This window comes from Dromaius novaehollandiae, chromosome W (assembly GCF_036370855.1).
Source record: "Dromaius novaehollandiae isolate bDroNov1 chromosome W, bDroNov1.hap1, whole genome shotgun sequence".
NCBI classification, from domain to species: domain Eukaryota; kingdom Metazoa; phylum Chordata; class Aves; order Casuariiformes; family Dromaiidae; genus Dromaius; species Dromaius novaehollandiae.
In genome coordinates, this window is record NC_088130.1 from 2982384 (window position 1) to 3007610 (window position 25227).

Below are 25227 nucleotides of genomic sequence, written 5' to 3' on the forward strand. Positions count from 1 at the left end.
GACTTGTTTCTGTAGTTAGGAGGACTTGGGGTGCTCCTCTTAACATTGACAAGGGGACATCCAGAGGGGACGGAGGACAGACTGAACCTCCTTAACATAAGTAATTTCAGTAAAAAACAGAATCAAACCCAGATGGTTCTGATATAAAGAAAACACGGAAACAAAGGTATCATTGCAGTACAGACATATTAGAAAATAAATCCCAAAGGTCTCCTGTTAAAGCAAAATTGAACAGAAGGTAATAATAAATTTGTATTCCAAACACTAATCAAAATTTATTTTTAAACAAAAAGGCAATGATTTTAAATAAACATGGTATATTCCACACATCCGTTGATCAATATGACTTTTTAAAATTAGCCATTTTTACTTATGCAATTCTGTTGCAGCAGCTTCTACAAGATTTGACAGTATTGCTTCCAATTCATAATCAACCAAACAGTACATAAAATCAAGCTATTTACATAGGTGAAGCTTCAGTTTTCTTAACTAAAGAAAGCTCCACTAATGCAAAAGCACCCATCAAGACAATGATTATCCTTAACTACAGAACTTTTTTTTTTAAATGAAGTCTGTTCAGCCTTTTAAAATTTTCTGTTATACTGCCTGCATAGAAATCGGCATAAAGTTAAGTTACAAGCTAGGCTTCACATTAGCAGCACAGTGAATGGCATCAAACTTCATGAAACAAATGAAAAAACAAATATTGTCAGCAAAATTCAGCTATACAGAACTGATATTAAGAGCAAAACCTTTCATTGGGTCACAACTAGATTGGCTCTCAGTGTGCAGCTTTCCTCAGGAAGAAAGTGTCCTCCTGATTCACATGAAAAGAATGGAACTTACACCAAAAGCATTACATGTGTGTGTATCAAATGTAAGGTTAATGGATTGGCTCAATAAGGTGAAAAATATCAATTTTTATAAATACATATCATTATTGCTAATATGCTACACATTATGCTTTAACATAAAGGTGTTGTCCAACTTTTAAAAGATGCCAGATCAGCATTGTTAGCCCTGCAATTAGCAGATCATTCATGGTGACAATCCATTCTGAAGAAGAAAAAAAAAAGTACAGCATAAATATAATTGCAAAAACAAAAGGCTTATGGGACATCCCCCTCTAACTTTGCTTTCCATGTTGTTTTCTTTAAATTTTTAAAAAAGTTTAAACAAAATAAAAACCCACACAAGTCCAGTTCACCACAAGAACAGTCTTACAATGAGGTTGCAAAACAAGCTACAAGGAGCAGAGAGGGATAGAATGCATCATGCATTTACATCTTGGTTATAGTCTAGTCCTTTTGGTCATACCACTGGAATACAAAAATCCAATTTAAAGACTAGACTATCATGAAATTACATTCTTATTAACAATAAGACATTGTGTAAGAAAATAGTTTGTGTGAAATGTTTCTGAAATGTATTCCTGCTCCCCACCCCACACAAATACACACACACTCCCCTATCAAAACATTCACTCACACAAAAAACAGAACCACTCCCTTAAAAAACAGATGGGAATAGTGAAGGGGACCAACTAAGCTAATTACAGCACAGTGATTAACAGGGTTCAAGACAGAACAAGATTAGAGTTGAGCAAAAGATGCCCTCAACACTCCCTCCAACTGACCCAATCAAACTCAGTCCATTTTGGTTCATTGAAAGTAGACAAAAATATTTCATATAGACTCCAGCTTTAGTTTAGTTTTTGATTTTGCAAGGCCTAGTTACCTACCCATTCATTTTGCTCTGCAGCAACTACAAGAAGTAGGCATAAGGCATTTGAGAGCCCCCTCCCCCTGTCTTGTTACTAGCTCAATCTTTTAAGATATTACAGAAGTCAGTTGTAGTTTTACTGTGATTTTACTAGGTCTAGCCTCATGCAATCCCGCTGCACCAATGGCCATTTGACCCCTGGGTTTACTAGGCTAACATACCATGAAGTAAGAAGCTGTTCCTATCTTGGATGATACTGTCTTTTTAGAGTTTACTGCAGAGCATTCATATGTAAAATGGATTCTCTCACTTTCCTTTTGTACAGAAGAGCAAGGTACTGCTTGGCCAAGACTACAGATGTATTTTTCACAGATGCAAGAGCCATGCAAAAAACTATTGAAGGTAGGGTTTTTTTTCTTCCAAAAGTGTTGATATAAAACATAATTTTTAATACTTTTTCCTCTTGAATGTGAAAATGTTCACATTTACAGTCAGAAAGCTGTGGCTATACATCAAGGATTTCTTCTGCGGTGCCTCCACAACGTAATCTGTAGCGTCCTGTTCTCCAGCTAATAGTGGGGTCCCACAAGGCAGATAGAAAAATATATACTGTCATGGATTCTCTGATGAACCAAGCTACTGCGTAATCGAGTTTTGAAAAACATAAAGCACCACCCTGGAAATATACAAACACATGCATTTAAGTTTAATGATTATTCCAATGCAACTTTAAATATTCATGATATGCATACATCTACTCTAAAGCTAATTATATGGCTTTTATGTACACTTTTTTTTTAATATAAGCTAGGAAAATTTTCCTGGTTAAGATATGATCCTGCACGTTAAAACAGAAAAATTGCACAATGACCTGAAAGGTTTGAAAAGTCACTTGTACGTAGAAGGAAAGGCAAAGAAAACAGAGTAGTACAAGTGCATTTCATTTCACTTTTAAAAAGCTTCCAAAACCAAACAACCCCCCCCACACACACACACACCTTCCTTCAGGTAGGCATTAAGGGTTTTTTTTTTGCCACAGACCCCAAAAAATCAGCATCTCAATAAGAAAGCAAAACATTGCATGGTCCCAGAGGAGTGAAATACAACTATATGGGCCTTGGGCTTATTCCTTAGGAAAAACTGTGAGTAAGAGCAGAACAGCTCATAGCCTCCACATATTTTCTGTTCAAGAGGAAATTTCACTCCAAATGCACAGCTGGAACTGAAGAGGGTAAGGAAGAGGCAGAATTGGCACAAAGCTATGTTATTAGTACCACAGTACTATTCCATGCATATGTTGCACTAGATACCGTGCAAGAATAATCAGAAGAGCTGATCTGAAGTTACACTAGCCTGGGAGAGTCGCATGGTATCAAGAGAGGAACAGTTGACTTCTTTCTTAATAGTTACTTTAAAAAAGCCCCAACAACTATCAAAAGTACATTTTCAGGATGACCAGAACTATTCAATAAGTTTGAATTCACAGATTAACTATGGACAAAATTTGGGTGGAATGGGATCAGAGCACGGAGGAGGAATAGTTTGAAGAACTCCTACAGCATCAGAACAGCAAATACTGTTCTTTGATTTGTGTTATTTCTCTATACTCATAGTTTTGCTGAAGTTCCATTTCTTGCATTTATAAGAAGATTTAGAAAAAGGCTACAACTCTTATGCAATTTTATTATTCAATATTAAAACAGTACCAAAGTAAATAAGCTGAGCACTTTTATATAAGACACCAGATTACAACTAAGGTTAAAAACACCCAAGCAAAAAACCCACAAATCTACTCTTGTATCATTAGAAAAAAATTGCTTAAAAATCTTGGGTACACCTAGAGCGAAAAGATATCAAGTGTAAGTGCATAAGATTTAGAAAGGAAAGGGACAATGTAACAAAACTTCTACAGTTTGTGTGGTGCATATATAAAACAAAACTACAACTAAGCACAGTGCTATCCCATCTCATGCTATTATTTATAACTAGAGTTGGAAGAAGATCATAGGAGACAGGATTTGATTTCACATTTCCTTGATGATACCAAGAGAAGTTTTATTATTATTCTAAGTAGGTTTTTTTTTTTGCTGAAGTAGTTGGCACTAATAACACACATAACTTTAAGACAAAATAGAGCTACATACCTGAACACCTCTTAGTTGAATGTAGTCAAATATAAACCATGCCAAACAGTGACACATGAAAAATACCATTATATCCCATCTGAAAACATGATGAGCTGCCCATCCAATAATTAGACTGGCAACAAAGCACTCTGAGATTGGCTCACAAATTATTGTAGCAGGCAACATGTTAATTCGCAGCTTAGCCCATCTATGGAAAAAAAAAAACCACCAAAATCAGTGTTTTTTTTAAGAACAGACCAACTTTGGCTACATACATCGCATTTCTTTTTGTCCTCACTCCCCCACCTCAAAAGGTTTAGAGCCATCAGGTGTTTTTCAAGAACACATTAATCTGTTATTTAATTCACACTGTCAAATAAAATACTGCAATGAATTATTCTTTCTATGATACTGCACACAAGATGGAAAAGGTACTAAAGTGTTTTTTTTTTTTTTAAGTAATATTATTTACTCATACATTAGTCTTGGCTCTAATAAAAGCTATTCAATCTGTGCTTTTCTCTCAACTCTCAAGTTACAAAGAACTCTAACAAGAAAGATGCACCAAGATGTCCATTGCTACTTCAGCAGTCTGGACATTAGGTCAAGTTAGCTTGGAAAAAGTATTCTCTCTCATATTTATCTACATAGGAAGCAGGTGATGGGGGAGGGGGAGAGGAAAGATTAAAATTTTACCTGATCATTCTGGACTGAAATTGAGAAATAGAATATGAACCAGAGTTTTGCATGGCAACTTGTGTGGCCATCGCAAGTTTCCAGCCCCTGAAAAAGAATTTACATGATAAATAACCTCCAAATAATAGTTGTAAAGACTAATTTCAGTACAAATGTCTAAGGATGTTATTAGGCTTGAATAGCTTCCTTGGCATATATGCCATAGTATTACAATACATATAAACAAAATATATGAATACTTCTTCAAAGTTCAAATAATATTTGCTCTAAGTTCTCAGAAAACTTTTTTTTTAAAACAAGGCACTGACATTGATAATTGGTGATTTAATTATTGCTCAAAGGATATATTCATGTAGGACATGTTACAAGCATGTTTGCTACATACATGTGAAGCTAAATTGAATGATTAAATTTACAGTATACTGTACATTTTTTAAAATGGGATTAAAAACCTGTCCTTAAAGGAAGAAGCCTACTCCAGAGTTTTCTTACCGGTCAGCTATAGCTTTGGCCATAAAATAATCTTCAGCAATATACTGTGCAAAAGCTATCAGTCCTCCAGCTTGGTCCAAAACATCCTTTCTCATCAAGCAAGACATTCCCGTTACACATTTGAAGCCAGTTACATTAGCTGAAATATATGACCTTGGATGAGAAGTGCCAAAATAAACCTACAAATCGAGATGGTAAGTTAGGCTTTTAAAGCTCTACAGGTATTTGTGCAAATACTACTCCACTTATGGCTTTGTATAAATATTTCTCTAAAAGGTTTGAGGAAAAAAAAGCTACAGGAAAGTAGCCAACTATAATGTCATATTTGGAGAGACTTTTACAACCAATCCATTTTTTTTTTTTGGCTACCATGTTAGTTTTGAATCCCTTCTACTTACCTATGACAAAGAAGCATATTTTGGTAAGAGCATTTTCATTTTAGAAGACAGCTTTAGCTACTTCAAAATTTTCCTCTACTTTAAAATTGGAGAAAGTGAATGATTTGGCTATTATACAGAATTCAGCAAACTAATGTTTACTTTTACATTAACAGTATCAACCATTTATTGCTATAGCTTAACATTCAATTGGGTAAACACAATGGAAATGAGGGAGAGTACATAGTCAAAAAATTCAGAAGTCTGATACAAACTTTCAAAAGGGTTCCTGCATTTGTAATTTTTTCTAAACTAGTGAATTAAATTATAGCATTAATTAAACTATAGTATTAAACTGAATTAAACCATAGTATTGTTGAAGAACACATAAGAACATCTCATGAGCATCTCAACAATCTTTTCACCTAAAAAACATATTTTTTTTTATTTCACTTGTCCTCAATGAGAATGTTATAATGTATTGATTTTAGCAAGGATAGCTTCAAAATATTTTAACCAAATCTGACTCAAAATAACAAGCAGCAAAACCAGTAGGGCTTGTATCACTTGATGCCTATGGCTACCTGTGCTCATGTGAATGTAGTCACGCACACTCACAAACATACACACACACGCTCCAGAAATTCTGCAGGCAGTGGACACGTGCAAGAATTCAAGAGTTTATGAAGAGCCAATTATTCAGCCTAAATTTTCTAACGATGTGTACTTTGCTAACTGAAAGAGGGGCAAAGTTACCTAAGAGAGAACATTATTTGTTAGCATTAAAACTGAAAATTTGTCCTAAGAACACATTTTGGAATCCTGTAACTGTCAAACGTTTTATAAATGATATCTTGAGTTTGTTAGACATGTATCAAGAAATCTAAGAGTCAAATTATGAATTTGTAAAGTCACAGCCAACTGTATGTTGAATGAATATATTAAGATAGAAATTTAGCTATCATATTTAATGTGATGTTTAAAGTAATCAAGGTTATTTGTAATAATATGCATTTATTTCTTGCAAACACTTTAAGTAACTTATTAGTCACTAGACTAGTGTAGTGTTTGATGGCACCTAACACAGACATGCTATCCTCCTCTTATACTTGGTCATTCAGCTACTGTTTCCTTGTTCTCAGATACTTACTATAAAGCTGTATAGAAGATGTGAAAAATTGTTTACTTAGTGTATTTGCACACTGGTCCTGTTAAACTACTGAGCCATCCAAGAAAAGGCCTGCTGATCCTGCAATACACTGGATCTGGAGCAAACAGCTATTGCATGAATAAAGGAGCAGCAGTTGCAGATCCATTAATTGTTAACTAGAATTAAGAACTTTGCTCTTCTATTCCACAAGAAATTAATTCAAAAGACTTCCTGCTTCACAAAACCACAGAAGCAGCTTTCTCTCCATGCTAAAAGTACTGAATTTCATTGCACTTATCTTCCCATTTTCTGCCTTTGGCACAGAATAATTAGCCTTAGGGCTGAAATGCCTTATTTGTACCTTGGTACCGGCTCAATATAAAAGGCATTTGGGTGAAATTTAATGCCCTGGGAACAACTAAGTAAATTCAACCTCTTCAGTCTAGAAAAAAGAGAACTCAATGAGGATGAAGGAGAGGAGGGAGAACAGAACAAACGATATGATGAATGGCATGAAAATGATGGATAGGAATCAACTGTTTATGGTTTCTTCCAATACAAGAGTTGGAAGGCATGAAATATTGCTAGGAAGAGCTAGGTTAAGAACAAACAAGAGGAGGCAGTTCATGCAACAAATAATAGATCTGTGAAACTTCTTCCCAAAGTATGTTGTGGATGCTCAAAGTTTGCATGGGCTCAAGGAGAGTGGACATGTTCATGGAAGAGAGATCTATTTAGGATTAGCAAATATACAGAACTGCATCCAGCTCAGGAAGTCTGAGGTGAAAATAGCTAGAGACTGGGAAAGTATTATAGGGGGAAAGTATCATATATGCTTGCCCATCTCCTATTCTTCCCAAAGGCTCCTACTTTTAACCCCCGTAGGAAATAGAATACAGGGCCAGTTGGACTTGCATCTGACATATTATGGAAATGTTTATGTTCTTATACAAAGGTCAAAATAGATTTAATGGTCCTTTTTGTCTTTAAGTGCTAAAAAGTTTCCTTAACAGTTTTCATAAGCTTTAAAATAAAATCCGTAACCTAAAGGTTATGGATTAGGGGAGGCTTGTTGGGCCCTCGGACTATTACCCCTTGCTGCTCATCCACATGGACACCCATGATACTGCCTGGGGAGACCTTGAGTGCATCAAGAGTGACTACACAGCTATGGGGGTGAGGGTGAAGGGCATGGGGGCCCAGGTGGTGTTCTCCTCAATCCTGCTGGTGAAGGAGAAAGGTTTGGGGAGGAGCAGATGGATCCTGCAGGTCAACACCTGGTTATGCAGCTGGTATCATAAGACAGGGCTTTGGCTTTTATGACCACAGGGAACCTCTGAGAATCAAGGACTGCTAGAGAGAAATAGGATCCACCTGACAAAGTGGGGCAGGAGCATCTATGCCAACAGGCTGGCCAACCTGGTGAGGAGAGCTTTAAACTGGGAACAACAGGGAAGGGAGATTACAACCCACAGTTAAGTGAGGAAAGAGTGGACGGGGTGGAAAGCAAAGGGTGCAGGGTTAGGAGAACAAGAGAGCCCTCAGGAATGATAAAACAGGGCAAAGGAACACCCTCCTCAAATGTATGTACACAAATGCACGCAGCCTGAGAAACACTGTGACATCATTGGAATAACTGAGACATGGTGGGACAGCTCATATGACTGGAGTGCTGTGATGGATGGATACAAGCTCTTCAGGAAAGACAGGCAAGGAAGATGGGGGAGGGGGGTTTTATGTGAAGGAGCAGCACAGATATATGAAGTTCTTATATGGGACAGATGACAGTCTGAGAGCTTGTGGGCCAGGATCAGAGGAGAGGCCAGGAAAGGTGACCTTGTGGTGGGAGTTTGTTACTGATCACCCGATCAGGGTGAGGAAGTGGATGAAGCCTTCTTTAAAAAACTCAAGGAAGTCTCTGGATCAGACTAGGGATCCCCCCTAGTCCTCAAGGGGGACTCGAACATCCCTGACATCTGCTGGAAGGGCAACATGGTGGGATGCAAACAATCAAGAAGATTTCTGGAGGGTGTCAGAGAATACTTCTTGGTACAGGTACTGGATGGGCCAACCAGGGGTGATGCACAGCTGGATCTGCTATTCATGAACAAGGAAGAACTGGTTGGGGATGTGATAATGGCAGCCTTGGCTGTAGTGACCATTAAATAGAGGAGCTCAAGATCCTGAGGGGAGTGAGGAAGGAGAGTAGCACAGCACAGACCCTAGACTTCAGGAGAGCGGATTTTGGCTTATTCAGGAAACTGATAGATGGGATCCTGTGGGAGGCAGCCCAAAGAGCAAAGAAGCTCAGGAAAGCTGGCAGGTCTTTAAAGACAGCCTCCTCCAAGCACAAGAATGAGTCATCCTGATACTCAGGAAAACAAGTAGACATAGCAGGAGACTGACTTGACTAAGCAGGAAACTCTTGGCAGAGCTCCAATGCAACGAGGCAGCATACAGGAGGTGGAAGCAGGGACAGGCTACAAAGGAGGAATTTAGAAACATTGCCTTGGCGTGAAGGGATGGTGTCAGGAAAGCCAAAGCTCAACTGGAGCTGAGACTTGCAAGGGACGTCAAGGGCAATAAGAAGAGCTTCTACCACTACATTAATAGTAAAAGGCTGAACAAGGAAAATGGGGGCCCATTGCTGAATAGAGCAGGTGATCTAGTGACAGTGGACACAGATAAGGCTGAGGTATTCAATGCCTTCTTGGCCTCAGTCTCCACCAACAAGATCCCACAGGCCTCTGTGCTTAGAGAAAGGGTTCAAGCAGGAGGAAAACTACCAGCGGCGAATGAGGATCAAGTTAGGGATTGCTTGAGAGAAGTCAACCCATATAAGTCCATGGGACCAGATGGGCTGCTTCCAAGGGTGCTGAGAGAACTGGCTGACATCATAGCAAAGCCATTCTCTATCATCTTTGAAAGGTTGTGGAGATCTGGGGAGGTCCCTGACAACTGGAGAAAGGCAAACACTGCACCCATTTTAAGAAAGGGCAAGAAAGACATTCTGGGGAACTACAGGCTGGTCAGCCTCACTTTGGTCCCTGGGAAAATCATGGAGCAAGTCCTCTTGGAACACCTTTCTGGGCACATGAAGGAGAAGGTCATTGGGAACAGTCAGCATGGATTTACTGAGGGTAAATCATGTCTGACCAACCTGATTGCTTTCTATGATAAAATAGCTGGATTTGTGGATGAAGGGAGAGCAATGGATATAATTTCCCTCAACTTCAGCAAGGCTTTTGACACTATCTCTTACAATATTCTTGTATCCAAGTTAGGATGTTACAGTTTGGATGGGTGGACAACTAGATGGATAGAAAATTGGTTGGATGATTGGGCTCAGAGGGTAGTGATCATACATAGGTCATACTCTACCTCAAGGCCAGCAAAATGTGGAGTGCCGCAGGGATCTATCCTGGGACCTCTCCTGTTTAACATCTTAATCAGTAACCTGGAGGAGGCAACAGAGTGCACTCTCATCAAGTTTGCAGATGACACCAAATCACGGGGGGACCAGTCAACATGCTCAAGGGCAGGGCCACCATTCAGAGGGACCTCAACAGGCTGGAGGAATAGGCCAACAGGAACCTCATGAAATACAACAAGGACAAATGCCAAGTCCTGCACATGGGAAGGAAGAACCCCTGGCAACAATACAGGCTGAGGATTGACTGGCTGGGGAGCAGCTCTGCTGAAAAGGCCCTGGGGGTCTTGGTAGACAGCAAGCTGAACATGAGCCAGCAGTGTGCCCTGGCAGTAATGAAGGCTAAGAGCATCCAAGGTTCTATCAACAGGAGTGTAGCCAGTAGATCAAGGGGCATGATTATCCCCCTCTACTCAGTACTCGTTAGACCACATCTAGAATACTGCATCCAGTGTTGGGCCCTCCAGTACAAGATAAACATCGATAAACTGGAGCGAGTCCAGTGGAGGGCCACCAAGATGGTCAGGGGGCTGGAACACTTGCCCTATGAGGAGAGGCTGAGGGAACTGGGCTTCTTTAACCTGGAAAAGAGAAGGCTTAGAGGGGGCTTAATAGCAGCCTTCCAATAACTATTAGGAGTTTATCAAGAAGACGGAGCCAGGCTCCTCACATGCATGGTGGGAGGATGAGAGACAATGGTCATGAATTGAAGCAAGAGAGGTTCCAACTGGATATAAGGAAAAACTTTTTTACCATGAGGACAGTCAAGCAGTGGAACAGGGGCCCAGAGAGGTTGTGCAGTGTCTGTTCTTGGAGGTTTTCAGGACCTGACTAGTTAAAGTCCTGAGTAACCTGGCCTGACCTCATAGCTGATCCTGCTTTGAGCAGGAAGTTGGACTAGAGAACTCCTGAGGTCCTTTCCAATCTGAATGATTCTATGATTCTATTCTGTATTCTTTATTGATCCATTGTAATCTTAAATACAGAATCAAAAGCAATTAACATTAGAATTCCTTTTAAAGCTAGACTTAATACCCATGTAGAGTATTTTATAGCATTTAAAATTTCACCTAGCTAGTTTGAAGTTCACGACTGCAGCTGAAAAGAAAATCACTTGAATCACTTTACATCCCTCGAAAGAATAAAAATTGTATGGTGTATTTTACAAATCAGAAATATGTTGCAAAGAAAGTACAGACAACGTTACACTCACCTGTTCAAGAGTAGCAGCAAAACCCTGTCTGTCTGCTACATAAGGCAATCCATGGACCAAGCCTACTTTTTCAGTCATCTGATTGGCCATATCTGTCAGCGTGTCTGGTATTACTAAATGAAAAATGCAAAAATGACAGTCCATTAAACCATTTTATTAGTAGTAGAAGGCCACTATATAAAAATACTGAGCTTCACAGTCTACTTCTAATATAGAGTGTGAGTATTTTGGTGTCATTATTTCAGTAAAAAAAAATATGTTGGTAGTCTGGTCAACAGCTTGCAGATTTAAAACAGTGTAATTTTTTTTAAGTCAGATTGTTTATAATCTCTAGTTTAAGATGTAAATGTTTCACAAAAGTATTTTTAAAAGATTGTTTGCTTTCATTTCTATTTCCATTCTCAATCCTTCCAGAACTGCTTCCCCACAGGTAGTAAGAATGTAGTAATTTCTTACTTAAAAAGAAAGCAACATAACATTCAGCATGTTACATCACACACTTACCTCTGATTCCACTATCACAAATCCATATGAGATCATATTTGGCAGCTTCATATCCTGGCATTAAGTTATTAATCTTGGGGTTAATACCAACCTTCTTACCACCTTAAAATTGAAAACATCATACACAAATAATGCATGAATTTTTAGAATTTAGATTCTATGTTCCAAATATTTAAGTATACACATTGCTAACATACATTTAATAACCTTTCAGTTCTGAAAAATCTGCTTCCCTTTGTGAAAAAGAAGATTTTAATGGAAAATATTCCTCCACTTAATTATTATGGAATTTGCTACAATGATACAAAGTTTTTATACAGTAAAAAAAACAAAACAAAACAAAGAGATTCCTCAAAACAGTAGCATAGCAAGGTTAATGTAATTAAAAGACCATTGGAGCTTAAAAGCTTGTAACTACATTCTACAAGGTAAGCATTCTCTACCTCTATATTTGATAGTTCAGATGATTATGCAATTATGGTCTCGGGTAATATTTTTTTGTGTCTGGAGGAAGAAGGGGAAAAGGAAAGGAGTAGAATAAAATGAGACATGTCCTTTTGCTACTGACTGACTGCCAGATATCACTCAGCTTTGTTCAGAATCAATCAGGAAGAAGAAATATAGGTTCTGGGCACCAAATATTTGTTCCCTTCTCTAAAGCAATATATTAAGTGGATAAGAACTGCTCTATAGCCTATAAGTTCAGAAAAAGAGGACTGTTGCAGCAAATCAAGCTCAAATACAGCCACAACTCTAAGTCGTTTTCTAGATATTCAGTTCATCACCAAGACAGGATCTAATTCAAACTGCAGTACAGGCATACCTCGGAGATATTGCGAGTTCAGTTCCAGACCACCGTAATAAAGCGAATATCGCAACAAAGCGAGTCACACGAATTTTTTGGTTTCCCAGTGCATATAAAAGTTATGTTTACACTATACTGTAGTCTATTAAGTGTGCAATAGCATTATGTCTAAAAAAAATTGCGTGAAATATTGTGAGAATTACCAAAATGTGACACAGAGACACGAAGTGAGCACATGCTGTTGGAAAAATGGCGCCGATAGACTTGCTTGATGCAGAGTTGCCACAAACCTTCAATTTGTAAAGAACACAATATCTGCGAAGCGCAATAAAATGAGGTATGCCTGTATTCCAGATTTAGAAGGAACAAGTCAGGATTGAAGGACTGGCAAACATTCTTTGCATGAATTATTCTTCCTTAAGTTGTTTTTTTTTTTTATCTTTTTAAACTCATGTCACAGATCCAAAAATGCCAACTTACTCTCTTCACCACATTTATCAGACAATCAAACTAGAAAACCAACATCTGCAGACCAAAATGGCTATCCATTTTAGAATATTGCATATGTAATTGATGGACCCTGTAAAACCATTTTATAAGTAAGCATTCCACAATGCACTACTCACCTATGAACAGTCTAGCATCAACATTTGGGTATTTGCCAAGGAGCTTTTTGCACACTTCAATAGCTGGATCATCATGATCTTGTACACAGAGCAGTACTTCATACTATTTAAAATCAATAAATAAATTATACACAAATATGATTTAAAACAAACATTTACAGTCTACTAAGGTGAAAATAAAAAGCATGGTTACAGAAAAAAAGAAAATTAATGGCTTTGTTTTAGATCTATTATCATTATTAGTAAAGAATACTTTTGCTTAAAATATATAACCAAGTACTTCTGGAAAGCACCAAGACTCTTTGTCCTGAAAAACTCTTTGTTATTGAAGGAACATTCATTTTCCAATTATTGGAAAATGTTTGTTTTATGCATGAAACAAAGCATCCTGATACAGAGAAGCTGAAAGTTTTATTCCTATTTCCATTTTTGTATACAGATCTACATCTTAAATACAAGCTTATTTTCAATTAAACTTCAATACACAAAATATTAAAGGAACGAGGGTGCAAGTTTTCAAAAGCATTACGATGTATGGCAAACGAAAAAGCCCAGATGCTTAGACAACTATATCTCACCTTTCAGGGGAAAAATATATACATCTTTCAACTCTCAAAATGCAATTTGCAAAAACTGTGGTGGACTTCAATCTTTTCCAGTAGAACTTGTCATATTTCAAATGCTTGCATGACAAAACAAGACATTCAAAAAAGGAATTCACATGGATAGGATTCTTCTCATAGCCTTAAGACAGGACTCCAAATGATGTTCATGTGAACTTTACTGCCTACCTGCCTGCATCTCTCTGAACTATATCATCCTTTTCTGTACTTCATAGATGCATACACAGAGCAGAGTTGGAAAACATCCCTTTGAGACTAGCAAGGATATGCACCAAATTATATTATACCTCTAAGCTCAGGATATGTGCCTCATATAATGATGTATATGCATTCTCCTCAGAGAAAGAGAATATCAGTAAGAGATGAGCAAGAGATAAAGGAATAGGAGAACTGAGGCCGTTTCAGGAATTAAGCTGAATGCTTATTACAAATTAGCTATAGGTAGTGGGTGAGGAAATATGGTATTTTAAGAAGCATTCATAACTTAATATTTGTGAATATAGCACCAGCTAGAGCAACTAGCCTTGGTACATCAGAGGCCTTCACCCAGGTGGAGCCTTAGAGAGAAGATGCTGCTGTCCAGGTCTCGGGCTGCAGAGAGTGCCTGGTACTTCTCCCTGCAGCTGGGACTGGGGGGGTGACTGTGGTCTCACCTGTGGGAGGTGTGCTCTGGTTGAGGTATTGAGTCCCAGGTGAAGGAGCTGTGGGAGGAGATGAACAGACTGTGTAGCATCAGGGAAAGCAAATAGGAGACTGACAGGGTCTTTGCACAGACCCTGCAAAGGCAAGACCCTGAGCCCTGTAATGCAAGGAAGGAGGGATAGGTAGAGACTAAGCTCAAAAGAGCAGTGGATGGAAACTCCCAAGATGGAGGAGGCTGGAAACTTGTGACTTCTGGCAGCAGGAGGAAAACTTCTCCTCTGCCTGCAGACCTGCAGTTACAGAACAGATATAGTGCCCTGGGATCAGGTGAGGAGGAACAAGCTCTGTCAGGGGAGTCATCAGAGCCAGCTGATCCTGAACCAAGTGCTTGCATGAAGAGGAAAGGGTGGGTGATAGTGGCTGGAGTCTCCCTCCTATGGGAGACAGAGGAAATCATCTCCCAAACTGACTTGATGTCTTGGGAGGTTTGTTGCTCGCATATGAGACATTAAGGAGAGACTGCCAAGGCTTGTCTGGCCCTCAGACAATTACCTCTTGCTGCTCATCCACGTGAGCACCAGTGATACTGCCAAGCTGACCCTGAGTGTATCAAGAGTGACTACAGGGCTCTGGGGCTGAGAGTGAAGGGCATGGGGGCCCAGGCAGTGTTCTCCTCAATCCTGCCAATGAAAGGCTTTGGTAGGAATGAGTGCATCCAGCAGGTCAACACCTGGCTGCGTGGCTGGTGTTGCAGGCAGGGCTTTGGCTTCTACAAGCGCAGGACCCTCTTTGAGGAACAAGGACTGCTGGGAAGAGATGGGATCTATCTGACAAAGTGGGGCAAGAGCACCTTCACCAACAGGCTTCCTAACCTAGTGAGGAAGGCTTTAAACTAAGTATGTCAGGGAAGGGTTACCAAAATTTCAAGGCACGAGGCAGGGGGCAGTAAGGAAGTGTCCAGGGGACAGCACGATGGGGGAGGCTCTTGCACTTCCCCTGTGAAAGCAGGATGACCAGGGGTCCATCTTAAGTGCCTGTACACAAAGGCACACAGCATGGGAAAGAAACAGGAAGAGTTAGGAGTCCATGCACACTTGCAGAGTTATTATCTCACTGGGATTAGAGATAAGCCAATCAAGAGCTTGTGGGTAAGGATTAGAGGCCAGACCAACATGGGTAATCCCATCATGCTGGGTATTTGCTACATATCACCTGATCAAGAAGGGTGAGTAGATGAAGCCTTCTTTAGGCAAGTGGAAGAAATTTAATGATCGTAGGCCTGGTACTCATGGCACTAAAGTGACAACCCTGAACTTCAGGAGAGAAGATTTCAGCTTGTTCAGGGATCTGCTTGGTAGAATCCTATGGGAGACTGCCCTGGACGACAAAGAGGCTCAGGAGAACTGGGTGATTTTCAAGGCCAACCTCCTCGGAGCACAAGAATGGCCCATTCCAACATGCAGGAAGTTGAGCAAGTGTGGCAGAAGGCCAGCATGGATGAGCAGGGAACTCCTGACTAAATTCAAATGCAAAAGGGAAGTACAGAGGTGGAAGCAGGGATGGGCTCCCTGGGAGTAATATAAAGACATTTCCCAAGCATGCAGGGATTGAGTTAGGAAAGCTGAAGATCAGCTGGAGTTAGAACTAGCAAGGGATGCAAAGGGCAACAAAAAGGGCTTAAGTACATTGGCAGCAAAAGAAAGCCTAAGGAAAATGTCAGCCCATTGCTCAGTGGAACAGGGAACCTAGTGACAAGGGACATGAAAATGGCCATGGTACTCAGTGACTTTTTTGCCTCTGTTTTATCTGGTAGGATCAGTCCTCAGGTCTCCCAGGTCCCTAAGCCTACTAGGGGAGTCTGGGGAAGTGAAGCAGTACCTACAGTAGAGGAAGACCAAGTTAGAGAGCATTTAAGCCAATTGGATGTACACAAGTCTACAGGACCAGATGGGATGCATCCAAGGGTGCCAAGGGAACTAGGCATTGACATTGCAAGGCCGCTGCCTATCGTGTTTGAAAGGTCATGGCAATCAGGGAGGTTCCTGGTGACTGGAAAAAGGCAGATGTCACATCCATCTTCAAGAAGGGCAAGAAGGAAGATCAGGAAACTACAAACTAGTCAGCCTCACCTCAGTCCCTGGGAAGGTTATGGAGCAAATCCTACTGGAAGCCATTTCCCAGCACATGAAGGACAAGAAGGTGATTGGGAACAGCCAGCATGGATTTACCAAAGGCAAATCATGCCAAGCCAATGTGATAACTTTCAATGATTAGATATTGGCTGTATGGACAAGGGGAGAGCAGTGAATGTTGTTTAGCTGGACATCAGCAAGATCTTTGACACAGTCTCCCATAGTATCCTTATAGCCAAATTAGTAAGGTATGGATTGGATAGGTGGATGATAAGGTGGGTGGAAAATTGGCTGGACAAAGTGTTGTGATCAGCAGTATGAAGTCCAACTGGGGGCTGTTTATTAGCGGTGCCTCTCTGGAGTAGATATTGGTGCTGATACAGTCTAATGTCTTAATTAAGTATCTGGATGATGGGACAGAGTGCACTTTTAGCAAGTTTGTGGATGGTATCAAATTTGGGGGGTGTTTGATACACTGGAGGACAGGACTGCTATTCAAAGGTACCTTGACAGGCTGGAAAAATATGCTGACAGGAACCTCAAAGGCAAATGTGAAGTCCTGATTTTGGAATGGAATAACCCCAAGCTGCTAGAAAGCAACTTTGCAGAAAAGGACCTGGGGGTCCTCGTAGACAAGTTGAACGTGAGTCAGTAGTATACCCTTGCAGCAAAGAAGGCCAATGCCATCCTGGGTTGCATTAGCAAGAGTGGAGCCAGCAGGGTGAGGGCAGTGATTCTTCCCCTCTACTCAGCACTTGTGAAACTGCATCTAGAGTACTGTGTGCAGTTTTGGGCTCCCCAGTACAAGAAAGACATGGACACACTGGAGCAAGTCCAGCAGAGACCACCAACATGATCAGGGGGTTGGAGTACATGACATATGAGGAGAGGCTGAGAGAGCTGGGTTTACTCAGCCTTAAGAAGAGAAGGCAAAGAGGAGATCTTATTGCTGACTATAACTACCTAATGGGAGGGTGTAAAGAAGACTGAACCAGACTTCTTGGAGGTGCACAGTGATAGGATGAGAGGCAATGGACACAAGTTGGAACATGGCAAATCCCGACTAGATATAAGGAGAAAATTTTTCCCTGTGAAGGTGGTCAAACACTGGCACAGGGGCCCAAAGAGGGTGTGGAATCTCCATCTTTGGAGATATTCCAACCTTAGCTGTAAATGGCCCTGAGCAACCTGATGTAGCTGACTGTTTTGAGCAGGAGTTTAGGCTAGAGATCTCCAGAGGTGCCTTCCATCCTAAATTGTTCTTTGATTTTAAGAGAGCATTCCTAACCTTGGAAATCAGTGTTTTTGTCTCTGCATTAGCCACAGATTCCTTGAATTTTTCCTCGCTTGATATAGTCTTCACTTCTCCCCATTAAAATTGCTCAGTTGTTGGAGTAAGTTATTCTTTGGGATGGAGCTCTAATAAAACTCATGAAGTTTAGATTTCAGACCAAAATAACTTGAAGCCATTTTTACAGACCAAGAGTTAAAAATTCAGTTCCACTAAAAAATTATATTACTATCTGACATGAGATTCACCAATTCCAAATGAAGTCATAACTAACAACACATACAGATGTCTTATTCTCCCTCACTCCCTTATACCACCCAGCTGAACTTTATTTTCAGAAAATTTCCAAAAAAAAAAAAATCTTAACTTTGAAAGCTTCCTGTGAACTGGATTAAGACAAACAATTTCTGATGTAATACATAATATATACTTGTCTTGTAAGAATTATTTCATCCAGTAATAGAAGACATTTATTTGAATAAACTACATTCTTTGAAGAGAAGTTAGCATTCTTAGAGACAAAAACCCACTACTACCCAAAGATTTATCCAGCAGTCTTAACATATTCTGGAAAGATTTATTTTCGTACTCCCCTGGAAAATAGAACTAAAAAGGTTAAAAAAATTAAGACACTCATTAAGGAAAAAGGTCTTTCCAGTATTGCAGATTAATCCTGACAGCATAAACAGGAGAACTAAAACAAACTGAGAAAATGAGCGCATTTCTAGTAAATACATTTAAAACTTTGTTTTATTACTAACCCAAATTAAATATTTAAAATAATAGATATTTTTGCTAACAATTCAAAAATCAATCTTCAATCCAGAGCTGAAAGAAGTTGTCAGTGCACATTTCCATATTCTCTGAAAGATTCAATCAGAGATAATGAAAAGCTCTGACATTCCTGATATTTGAAAAGAGAAAAAATCTATTTCACAATAAACCTCCTTTGCAACATAAAGGAGCTTAAAGCTTTAGAGTGTTTGACTAAACACAGAGACAATGTAGAGGCTTATCTACATAAGTTTCATTCCAGTCAGGTTAAGCTGTAAGAAGAGAAAGGGTTCTACATAAGTTTCAACATGCACAGCATATAAAAACTATCCATCAATACCACTACTGAGTATAAGTGTCTCGGTTTAGAATCATGATTTACATTTGATGCAGAAGATGCATAGTTGGGTTCTAGACAAAACAAGTTTTATTTATTTATTTATTTAAATACAGGGTATTGTAGAAGAGATGAAATACTCTGCATCCATTTAGAGGCTTAGCTTTATTAGGATGAATTTGAGAATACTTTTTCCTAATCACTTTTCCCCACAGGCAGCTAAAATCTGGATGTTGAGCAACACTGTTCTAGTTTTTGTGTTGTAATTATTGATAATATTTATACCATTTGAAATCCAGATCTGACTGTGCAGAGTAGCATCATTTCAAGTTTGCCATTCTTAAGTATAAGTTATTAGAAGTAAGGGCCAGAACTGTCTTTCATAGGGAAAGATTCAGCATTAACTGTTTTTCTGAAGTCTCATAAACAAGGAACCTTCTTTTTGTAGGTAAATGCTTTAGGACTAAAAGTTACATAACGTTTTGATGTCATGATAGTCATCCACTGCAAGATTGTAAGATATGGTTAAGGCTTCTTTACATTGCCTACAATATTAGCACAGACAGCATGTCTCAAATGCTCATTAAACATACCTTGGCCACACTAGATTTTTATAGTACATTAGCTGAGCCGAAAGGACTCATATCTGCATGCCTCAAGCTCTTCAAAATACCCCAAACTGACTTCGTTATAGAAAAACTACCCAGCTTTAACCAGTTGCAAATGTTGTTGTTTTTCCCCTCCCCACTATGCATTTACTAATGAGTTTAAAGCACTCAGAATACCTGATGGAAACTCACTACAGTACATAGATTACGTGCACCTTTGGCCCTTTTGGAACTGAAGTAATAGTACCTGAAGGGGTCTTCAAAAGAATTAAAAGGTTAATCAAGTTTTAAAACTTTGGGGGCTTGAAGGAGAAATCACAGTCCCTCTTTATCTCCAGAATAGCATGCTCCAAGCACTGGCCAATGCAGTAAGCATTTGCAGATTCCACCTTTAAACTGTAAGCTCCTTAGAGCAAGGACGGCATCTGACATGCTCATCATTCATATTACAAAGCCAAACAGTGTTCAAGAGCAAGTATAAGCTTACGTTAAGTCCTTATTAATGTTGAAAAATAAGTGGTTCAGAAACTATCCTCAGTATTAACAACTTTATTAGAAGACCACTCAGCAAGAACCACCAGTAAATTTAATTAGGTTATCAGTAAGTGTTCTCTTCTAGGGAAGATGATACAAACATTTATTAAGTTGTGGGAGATGGACTGGTCTCTCAAAACAGGAGAAACTTAGTAGTAGTTTATACTACTTTTATATTTTAGTTATATAGGTTTCATTGTACTATATACTAGAGACAACAATGGACTATATTAAAAAAACCCTCCAATGAAATTTAGAGTATCTTCTGTCCATAAGCCTTGGTCATGTCCCTTATATAGAGCTTTTTGAAAAAGAAGAAATAACATTGTTTGGAACATATAACTACACATTTGTTGTGGAAGGAAGAACATTTCAGAGTTAACCAAATTTAGTAGTTTTAGCACAGGCCACTAATGCAATTTCAGGAGAGGAAGAGAGAAGAAAAAAAAAGGATTGTAAATAGTGTACATACTTGGGGATAATCCAGCTCAAAGAAGGTTTCTAAATTGTTGATCAGATTAGGATCCACACCTTTTAATGGCTTTAGAAGTGAAACACCAGGGGGCTTGCTATATAGTTGTTTGTCTATTGCTTTCTTATTGAGGTGGAGGCGTCTGCAAGGAGAAACAGCATATACCACATATGAAAAATAAGATGAAAAAAGAATTTCATTGAAGAAGTAATAGTCAAACTGATAACAAAGTCTGAAAGTTTTTAAATTACTGCAAGTATGTTAGTTTTGTTTGCAGAAGTGATCGTTATTTTTATATCTGATAGTTGATGCATCAGAAACCTTGCCTGAAACCCTTAGAATTTTACACAGGTTAGCTGATTTCAAATCCTCTCTCAAAACTAAATAATTAACTAATAAAAAGCACAAGTTTCTTCAAAGCTCATAACAACATCTTGAAAGACAGTTTGTGCATATGACAGTCCATTCCTCCTATTTCCATGAGTCTTTCACGCATTGAGGAAAGTGTTAAGAAAAAAAAAGGAGTCTGAGTACAACAAATATACATTTGAAGTCACTTTTAACCTTTTAAAAATGTGTCAGAGTCCAAATTAAAAGTGATGATCAAAGCATATCAGAATGAATAAATGAATAACTAAAGGAGGCTGAAGTGTTATGATTATTATTTTGTATCAATTGTATAGAGCAGCTGGGGAGCTTCTAAGACTGAATCATCATCATTGATTAGGCATATTTATTGGGGAAAATTACTACAGTATTTTTCCATTAAGTAGTGGCAATGTCTTTGTTGCACAGTGCCTGAGGTCCTTAGTGCCTTAGCATCAGTAATGCTAAGGGCCTGCCATATGTAGCTCTGTAACCTTTCACCTAAGCTGCTGTGGCAGTTTTTCCAGAGCCTCTGTGGCAGTTTTCCCTTGCGTTCCCATGCTGTTATTCTGGTGCTGTTGGTCTCATGGCCTCGTACCTGCAAAACACTGATATCGGTGTTATGGCAAGTTCTCATGAGAAGCAACTACTGGTGTTAGAAACACCTCTTTCCTTCACTTCTCATTTTGCAGATTTTAGTTTATACTAGAGAAAACCAAGCATAGTGCACAACAAAGTAGACAATAGTCATTTAAATACTCAATAAATACTATCCAATTATACATGTGCACAGAGACTTAACAGCAGATTAATATGCAACACTGATGCCTAATTAGCATGCTCCAACCAGTGCTAATAGTGTCACAAGCAGGAACAACCAATAGGGAGTTTGAGCAGGTCCCAATGAAAAGTATATAGCGCTAGGGGAAAAGCATGGTGAAAATCATCATCGTCTTCATTTTCAGCACCTGCTGCACTGGAGAGACACTCATCTGCGACCCACCCACATGCTGCTCTTCCCAGCTGGCCACAGGGAAGGAGCTGTTTTCCCTTTCCCTTTTTCTCTCCCTCCTTTATTTCCCCCCCCCCCCCCAAAGAAACTTCCATCGTCAAGAGTCTATGTATGCCATCATCTATGGACCCTGCTAATAAATCTTTGTGCATGTGAACCTGTCTCACCCTCCTTTCTGCAACAGTCTTAGCTTAACATATTGGATATTTTTCAGGATAACTTACAAATTAGTTAACATTTAAAATAAGATAGTAGGCACTTTAAAAGGGGGGGGGGGTGTTATTCTTCAAACTACCTGTAGGAGACAAGCCTTCCCCCAAAAGGGATAATACTTTCAGTAGAACACCACCTTCAATAGAAAAGACCAAACTACATATATCCATGGAGTTCTAAAAGTCATGACTAGTTTTATAATACAACCAGAAAAAGCAAGTGACTTCAGATTTGGGGAAAATGAAAATAAAAATCAGTTTCATTTCCTATGCTAAGTTACAGAAAATACAAGGAGTAAAGAGATGGGGAAAATTTTGATCAGCAAGATCAACAGTTAGCAAACATCTTGGACATTGGATCAGAAAGAGGTAAACTAAAAATACAATTCCAAACAGCCACTAATATTTTAGCAATAAGTATATATGACAAAGGAAAGATAAAATCTTGTTGCAACTCAGTAACATGAATATTTGGTGGGTCAGTATACAATCAAGTTTTAATAAAGTAAATGCACAAATTTAGGTAACTGGACTAAAGAATATCCTGAAACTTAACATTTTCAAATAATTAGTACATTCTTTAATTTTCTGTAAGAGTTCTATTATACTATTACTGGAGGTTGCACTTTTCTCTAACAACATATTCAATATTCAGATCAAAAGATAATATTTTTATTGCAGCATGTGTCTAACTATCAATTGTTAAATTAAGTTTTTGTACTTTAGAATTCATAAGATGCTGTATCAAAAAAAAAGCATATAGATAAAGTGGTTGTGCACTGAATTTTCTTCATCTTAGTTAAACAGTATAGAATAGATCAACAGGCTCCTAGAAAGCACACTCCTGAAAAAGATGCTTGATTAAGCTTAGTTAATGAAATACTACTTAAAAGATCTAGTAAGAGAAGACAGGAATCCAGTAGCTCTCTGGAGTGGTAAAAGAATTAAACCCACTGAAAAGTGCTCTTTTTCCTAAAACAGGACAGTAACATCATCCTCAAATGTATTCTGCTATATACCTCCCTAGGATGCTTCTTTAAGGCATTTTTGCAACTGGACCCCAGGGATATTAAATGCTGTAAGAGGGATCAAAAAGAATCTAGAAGGACAAAGTCAGAAGATAGTGGGGATCATAGGGTCCTTGACTGCAAGATTGGACATTGCAGAGGCAAACTGAAAATGTCTTGCAGAGCATAAAACAACCAAGGGATAGTCAGACTGAAGGCCAAAATAATGGCTCATATACCTATCAATGAGCAAAAGGTTTCCTTGACAATTTTCATGGGAACACAGTACCTATGGGACACTAAGTATGGGTTTTAGGGCTAAGGAGAAGGGAGAGTCAAGAAAACAATCTAGGGAGAATAGGAGGAGCAAGACGGATAATGCAAGAATGAAAGAACACTCCAATAAAAGTGGAATAAAGCAATACCTGTATTGTAACTTGATGTGCTGTGGCAAAGACTTTGGGAACAGAAGATAAGGAAGGGACATAGTAGAGTAAATATATATATGGAGAAAGGCAAGGAGAGAAGAAAGGATGGAGAGAAACGATGCAGTATTGCAATAAAAAATAAGAAGCAAGTGATAGAACTACAGAATCTTGCAAAACAATACTACAAATCATGTTCACATGTAGGGTTGTGTAATTAATTGAATTATATAATTAAAACCTACACATATATAAAGTGAAAGAAACCCTAAGAATCCTGCAGATAAGAGACTTGCGCAGTGTTCTCAGGATCATTATATGAAGCACCAGAGACTGACAGAGCTTTGACAGTATGCCTCAGACAGTCTCATCCAGAGTGAATAATATTACCATCTTAAAACTAATCTCATAGTTCATACTCTATTCAAAGCAGTACTCAAAAGTGGCAACCTACCATTCTGAAACCACTATGGTATTGCAACACTGGAATTAAAGCAAATTCCATACTAGTAACTGCAAGACCCTGTTTGACTGTATGGAGCAAGAGATAAAAATTAAAAGTAGATCTGAATATCTTATGCTGAGGAAGACTATTTTCAGAGTGTAATAATTTGAATGGCAATACAAAAGTTATATTTCTCTAGTGATACCAGGTTTCTAAACAGACCAACCATTATGAAGAACAAATTACAACAGTCAAATAAATATTACTATTTAAAATAGAAGCTATTAGAGCAATTTAAGCAACATTAACATTGTAAACCCAGCTATATTCTAATTCTGTGTTACAGAATATTCAGAAGTTTAAAACTAAGTCACTTGTTTTTGAAATAAGTATTATTAAGATCTTAATTTCACTTGCTTTCCTCTAACAGATATTGTTATTCAATGGACTATATCTGTTAGCTTCCTTCCCTCCAGAAACCTTGCACAAAGTCTACAAAATAAAGGTAAGACACAGTTTTCTAATTGCTTTTAGAGGATCCCAGCATAGGAATAGAAATTGCAGTTGGATGAAACTGTCTTTCTATCTAGGTGCTGGTCCAAAAAAGTAATTGTGCATGAGAGATGGATAGAAACAAATTGCCCAATAGAAGCAAGAAAACTAAATGGGTCTTTTTTTGCAGACTTGTACTTATCCTACCTCTCTATCCAGCATCATTATTCCTAGACAGCTCAACATGTCTGACAAGCATAGTTCAAAAATTGTAGAGGAAAGCAATCCTTTCACAAAGTTTGTATAGTGTATGCGCTGTTTTATATTCTTTTGCACTGAAATTAATCCAGAAGTAGTAACAAAACCACCAACTATTAAGATGCACTTGCAATATCTTAAAGGAATTTTTCTACCGCAGCCTAATGCATTTAGCAGCAGAAGAGAACCATTATGCCTATGAAGAAAGGAAAACCTTGCATTCTGAGGCAGATGCTGAGTGGTAGAGGACTGTTTAAAAACACTCTCGCTTCCTGCATGTGAAAGACCAGTAGCTAGAGTATCTACGAGCACTTTCCCACTTCTATATATACTAAATGGACCAGCCTATAATTCTTAGGTAGTGAAGGCATGAAATTCCTTGTAAATAGTCTGCTGCTGGTGTGTTTAGGTGGAGGAAAGGGGGAAGCAGCAGGAAGCATATGGGCATCATGAGCT

General features: G+C 38.7%; 1 protein-coding gene across 3 annotated transcripts in view; it reads right to left on the reverse strand.

The window, feature by feature from the left end:
- Positions 1-255: 255 nt before the first annotated feature.
- Positions 256-25227, reverse strand: part of LOC135324434 (ceramide glucosyltransferase-like) — a 48924-nt gene continuing 23952 nt past the window's right edge. For 2 of the 3 annotated variants that reach the window (XM_064500737.1, XM_064500738.1), the window contains 8 exons: positions 20555-20696; positions 13142-13244; positions 11711-11812; positions 11207-11319; positions 5037-5215; positions 4545-4631; positions 3867-4056; positions 256-2398 (listed from right to left, as the gene is read on the reverse strand). In XM_064500737.1, coding sequence (XP_064356807.1) covers positions 2228-2398; positions 3867-4056; positions 4545-4631; positions 5037-5215; positions 11207-11319; positions 11711-11812; positions 13142-13244; positions 20555-20696 — 1087 coding nt within the window. In that variant the 3' untranslated portion in view covers positions 256-2227. Of the gene's footprint in view, positions 2399-3866; positions 4057-4544; positions 4632-5036; positions 5216-11206; positions 11320-11710; positions 11813-13141; positions 13245-20554; positions 20697-21421; positions 21958-25227 lie in introns of those variants that run through there. The other variant, XM_064500739.1, reaches the window with a different exon arrangement.